This window comes from Pinus tabuliformis, chromosome 8 (genome assembly GCF_031772625.1).
Source record: "Pinus tabuliformis cultivar Carrire ecotype Pingquan chromosome 8, CPIR1, whole genome shotgun sequence".
NCBI lineage: Eukaryota > Viridiplantae > Streptophyta > Pinopsida > Pinales > Pinaceae > Pinus > Pinus tabuliformis.
This window is the reverse complement of record NC_142294.1, coordinates 1,714,843,759-1,714,850,028: the sequence shown is the minus strand read 5'-3', so window position 1 is coordinate 1,714,850,028 and position 6,270 is coordinate 1,714,843,759. Positions and strand designations below refer to the sequence as shown.

General features: G+C 30.3%; 1 protein-coding gene across 1 annotated transcript; it reads right to left on the bottom strand.

Moving 5' to 3' along the window:
• Nucleotides 1-3,596: 3,596 nt before the first annotated feature.
• On the bottom strand, nucleotides 3,597-4,885 carry LOC149242885 (uncharacterized). The gene has a single exon (XM_089367726.1). It carries the CDS (start codon nucleotides 4,727-4,729, stop codon nucleotides 4,295-4,297), a length of 435 nt encoding a protein of 144 aa, XP_089223852.1. The 5' UTR covers nucleotides 4,730-4,885; the 3' UTR covers nucleotides 3,597-4,294.
• Nucleotides 4,886-6,270: the final 1,385 nt, after the last annotated feature.

The window sequence follows — 6,270 nt, the reverse complement described above, 5'->3', positions numbered from 1 at the left end:
TTAATAATATCAATAAGCAAAATGATTTAATAAACTTACTCAAGTTCATGTTTTTTTTTTGAGATTTTGAATTTCATATTCTTTAAGTTTTTTAAATATATAATAAATTTAAAATTAATATAATATAGAATTTGAAATTTGAAATTTTTAATATTTAATTAAATAAAAATTAAAATCATTTAATATTCATATAAATATAGAAAGGATAAAAAACAATTTTATAATTTAAAAAATGCCATAAATAAATAATTTGTTATTTTATAATTTGAAAAATGCCATACATACCTACATGAATAAATAATAATAAAATACAATTTTGTAATTTGGAAAATGCAATGTGGAAAATATAAAGAATAAAAGATTAAGATAAAATGTAGAAGTTCTATCTAGACTCGGCCAAAGTTCCCAAAAAAAGATTTTGGTAACCATATTTTCTCCAATAAAGATTTTGCAATCATTTGTTTTTAATATTTATATTTTAAATCAACATATTTTATATTTTGCATTTATAACATAGATCACTAAGTTTTTCTATCGATCCTTACAGGGCATCTCTGGCCTGTCAGTACTGACCAGTCTGACTGCTTGCAAGTTTGACTTACAAGAACAGGATCAAATTTAGAGCCAACCTAACTTAGCCCAATCACAGGACAAGAGAAATTTGAGTCAGTGGTACACTGAATTATTTAGGCGATATTTTCTACTATTTGTGAGACCCACCATAGAGATTTTTATCTTGAAATCTGAAATCAGTTAAACAGAGGCGACAAGTAGGTGTTTCAGATCGTTCTCTTCTCTACATGTTGATAGGATTACTGCTTTAGGATGTACTGCACTAAAGGGCACCGTTCCTTGATTTACAGCTGGCCAGATTGAAATATTTAAAAAAAATAAATTGTATTTAAGTTCAGTGCAGAAGAGAAGGTGAGAGATGTCCCTAAAATTTTATATAAAAATCTAACCTAATTTAAATTGGGTGAAAATTTTTGAATAAAGATTACTCAAATCACAAGTCAAATGTACTCAAACCACAAGTCAAAAGGAAAAAATAGAAATAAATTTTTTTTTGGATAATTTAAATCTATTTCTAAATTTCTAAGAGTTTAGACCAAACAAAAATTAAAATTTATTTCTAAATTTTTAAAAGTTTAAACCAATTATATTTGATTTGATTTTTTAAAATATCTCCTCCTAGGACTGGGAGTTACTTAATCATGCTAATAAAATTTGAAACATAATCCATAATGTTCTCATGTAAAGTTAAGATGTGACACATAATCCATAATGACTTTTTTTCATTTGTACGGAAAATGAGTGAGCAACACTCTCCAGCATAGATGGATGGAAGAAATGTAGTTAAATATTTTTTTTTAAATTTTAAAAAATTAAAAGAAAATTAATGAAAAAAAAATAATGTAAAATAATTATCAATTTTGTAATATTAATTTATTTTGATTATTTTTTATTTTTATTTTAATAAACAATTTAAAATTATATTAAATTTTAAAATTATAATAAATTTATATTTACAACAAAATCCAAAGTCGATTAAATAACTCAATGAATAAATAAATTACCAGAAATGTTTATAATACAAATTGTATTCCATTATAAAATGCATTTTAAGCAGGAATCCCTCATAAATAATTAAGGAAAAATAAGCTATTATTAAATATTTAGACAGAAATTTTGTTTTAATAAATATTTTGAATCTCAAAGTTGATCTCCCGGGGAAATTTTAGTTTTTTTAATAATTTATGCAAATTAAAACAGAATGCCCATATTTTCTTAGTTCCATTTAATTCAAGTATTTTTAATCAAAATGGACCATATTTTCTTAGTTCGATTTAATTCAAGTATTTTTAATCAAAATGGACCTCTATAAATTCAGGCCACCAAGCTCATAGTTTTTGCATAGAGATATCAAAGCCTGCACAATATTGAATACTTGGCTGAGTAAGTATTCAATAAGATTTCAGAAATTTATATAATAAATTCTGATGAGAAATTTTTTTCAAGAACTAAAGTTTTATGAATGATCTTTTGGTATGGAATGACCTTTTGGAAAAGATGAATAAAATTTCAGAAATTGATGTACTAGTGTTTAATTCTCATTATTATGAGATGATTTTTTGAAAAGCATTCATAGGATTTTACATTTCAGAACTTGGGTATTAGAGTTTAATTCGAATTATTATAAGATTTTTGTTATTCAAAACACCAAAAAGTGACCTTTATTTTTAATTTGGAATTTTTGTTTTCAGAACACTAAAAATAACTCTATCTTCAACTTTTCTCTATAAAATTTGAAATAAAAACTAAATTCCTCACAAACCATCTAATTATACATCATATATAACCACCAAACAAATTTGACCAATCTAAATTATGTAACATCAATAATAATTATCAAGATACATGGAAAAATTAATGCACATAACAATGCGCATCTCCAATCTAACAGCTGCTGCCTGTCATTAATGGGTATATAGGTGCCTGTCATGAAAAGGTGCCTATCATGAAGAGATATGAAGCTCAGTGTTCAGTGTTAGAACAACTCACTGTCCAAGGGCATATCATAAATTATAGTTATGAAATTTTAATATTTTAGGCATTTTAGAAGTTTTTGATGGTGTAAATTTATTTTTATCATCAAAAAGATAATTCAAACACTACTAAAAAAAATTGAATTTATTTTACCTAGATTCCGACCACTTTTGACACTCTAATTAATTCCTCACCTCAGACTCCTATCTAAATTAGATAATAATCTTTGGACAAATAGATAATAATCTTTGGACAGATTTGTTAGATAGGGGTAGATATGTAACCGTTAAGAGGGCCTGTCGTGAAAAAGGTATGTAGCTCAATGCTGAAGCAACTCACTATCCTAGGGCAGATAGCGTTTAAACCATAATATTATTTTGACAGATTTGTTGGGATGAGGTAGATATCTAACAGTTACCCTTGTCATGAGAAAGGGTATGTCGTTCAGTCATAAAACAACTCACCGTCCAAGATATAAAATAACTCACTGTCCTAGGGCAGATAGCGTTTAAACCATAACATTATTTTGACAGATTTGTTGGGATGAGGTAGATATCTAACAGTTACCATTGTCATGAGAAAGGATATGTCGCTCAGTCATAAAACAGCTCACCGTCCAAGGGAAGATATTTAAACCATAATATTCATCTGACAGATTTATTAGGAAGGTTAGAAATATACGGTTTTATTCTGAACACCTTGTAGATCTTTTCTGCATCTAAAATGCAAGGTATTGTTAAACTGTGTATGACATTTTGCTTCATGCACAGTTTTCTTCTTGAAGCTTCCAAAGATATGAATAGCGGTGAAAGTCTGCATTCTTATATACAAAGTATTGCCTATTTTTTTTGGTATTTTCCACTCTGAAAACCTTATAGATCTTTTCCCCATTTAAAAAAACAGAGTATTGGCAATTATTTTGGTGTTTTCCCTCATGCCTAAACATGTATTTTATAGTATCTCAACCTGGGTCTCACCCATTAGAACATGGGTCTCTCCAGTTAAGTTTGCAGGATGAAGATCAGGATTTCAACCGGGCAATTTTGGAAAATTAGAGGACTTAACCAATCTATCAGCTCCATAAAATCAAAAAATTTCATTTTCCAATTGTCAAATTTTACATCTTCTGACAGCGAACAACATCCAAAAGCCCTGCAAGCTACTTCTGCATCTTGTGGGCCACAACCAGGGGTATTCCCTTGATTGTAATAATGGCACTCAGGACCAAATAAGCCTTGCAGGAGGATGAACCAAATAAGAAGCATAACCTTACCTCACTCCGAATGCATTGGATTCTTCAAAGTCAAATAAAAGATGCAGGACCAACATAGTAAAGCCTTTCAGGATCAAATAAAGCTGACTTGTGACCTTCTGCAGAGTTTTTCATGACCAATTGTATGAGCTAGAAGGGCAATCATATGATACAAATTTCAGTTTCAATCCAAGGCCTCTCTTCAATCAAATTCTTTGTGATATATTATAAAAAGTTCATCAGTTGTGGATCCAGAACTCTGCAGCCATGGAGAGCCTTTCAGGATCAAATAAAGCTGACTTGTGACCTTCTGCAGAGTTTTTCATGACCAATTGTATGAGCTAGAAGGGCAACCATATGATACAAATCTCAGTTTCTATCCAAGGCCTCTCTTCAATCAAATTCTTTGTGATATATTACAAAAAGTTCATCTGTTGCTGATGCAGAACTCTGCAGCCATGGAGTTATATTTGAGCTTTTTTTTTCTCTTCAGACTTATAAATTACCTATAAAAGAGGCAATTGCATCCACGAAATTGTTCCATATGGTCAACAGTGAGAGACCCAACATTTCTATGACATTCCACAGGAATGCCCTAACAAGTTCTGCAAAGGCATTGAGGGCAATGTGCAGATAAACCAGAAATTCATAAAACACAGTACCTAAGGAACCCACTAAAACACTGAAGGCATCCAGAATCAATCTCATGCATCCCAGTGTTGATATAACAATTAAATCTGTGACATACCCAATAACATAATCCAAAATTATGGCAGACCCCTGCATTATATTTTCCAGAACAGCAAGAATTATTGCTCCAGGGGCCTTCAATACATGAATTAATACCACTGATACCACAGCTATGGCCCTAAACACAGCAAATGATAAAATCTCCACTATGAAGACAACAATATTTGATAGAACAAACATTTTTACAGTTGGATTTAGCCTTCATACCTATTCTGATCAGAATGTTGTTCTCCCATTTCCATCTATGATTCCTATGCTGTTTCTGCCATTGTTGTAAAGAGACCTGAGAATATCAATGTGAACATGGAGATTTACATTGTATATATACGCCATAGAGTTTGTGTTGTGTTGGGGTTGACAAAACATAGTTTGTATTAAACGTCAACTCTCCATTAGAGTGACCGGCCGACCCGCCTGATCAGATGGGTGGTACCGTGGCAGGGCCTGCAAGCAAACTACCAGAATGAGTGAGACCTTGTCAATGATGTGGTGAGAATTGATGATAACGTGGAGTCCAGGCATGGATGACCCAAAACACCTGAGAAAAAAACTCATCTGCCAATAGGGACTCAATCCATCAACATAAGTGTTGGATCCAGAGCACAATTGTCAAATATTCAAAAGTTTGAAAATGTTAGTTACGTGTTTTTATGAAAGCTATTTCTCCACACTAAAATGATGGAAGCCATTAATAATAACAGGTAAAGATATTATTACTTATCCGTGTTATCAAATTTAAATTGTATTCCCAGAACCTTGGGAAGCACGTTTCAGGGTAGATCTGGTCCATAGGACGTTGGCCGTTAGAGTTGGTATTTTGTCTAATCATGTTTCAATAGTTTAATCTGGTTCACACTATTGTGTCGATGACAATAACTTTGGCTTTTTTTAATATTAACTTTATGTTTTTATATGAATGGGAAAAGTTTTGTGAATTTTTTAATGATTGATATTGATTAGGTTTGCATGAATTTTTCAATGATTGATATTGATTAGGTTTGCATCAAAAGCCAGAGTGTCCTTTTTTTTTAAGTGGTTATAAGAGTAAATTTCGGTATATTTTATAATAATTTTAAGAATAAATTAAAAAAATGAAATGAATTTTTATTATAACGATGAAATTTAAATTAAAAAAAAAAATGAAATGAATTTTTATTATAACGATGAAATTTTAAAAGTGTCTTTTATGTTTTAATGCTATAATTTATAAGGATACAAATTTACTTTAAAGTTTTTTAGAGAAATTTAAAAATAATAAATTTATATGTTGGAATTATTTAAAAAGAATTTTATAACCCGAACAAGTGCCTGCTCCCTTACGGACCACCAGCGGGTTATTACAGGTGGCGTGGTTTTCCTTGATAACGGTGATGAGTCAAATGGACATTCGCGGATAGCAGCCAGAGATGGTTGTCCTCACTGTTGGTTTGACACCTGAGTTTGATAGGTTTTGCCACCTTCGGAAAAAAAAAAAAAAAAGAGCTAATTAGTTTTCACTTTATTATATAGATAAACAACATTAATTAGTTCTAAGCTTGGTATATTGATAAACGTAGCAACAATATCAAATAAGGATACAATTAATTTTAAGCTTGTATATTAATAGAGGTAGCAATTTATATCTATATTTCAAGTGAAATAGACCTGGATTATAAAATTATGTCTTTTAGTTTTGGGATTTGTGGAGAGATATGTTTGAGAATAAAATTTCTGAATGAATG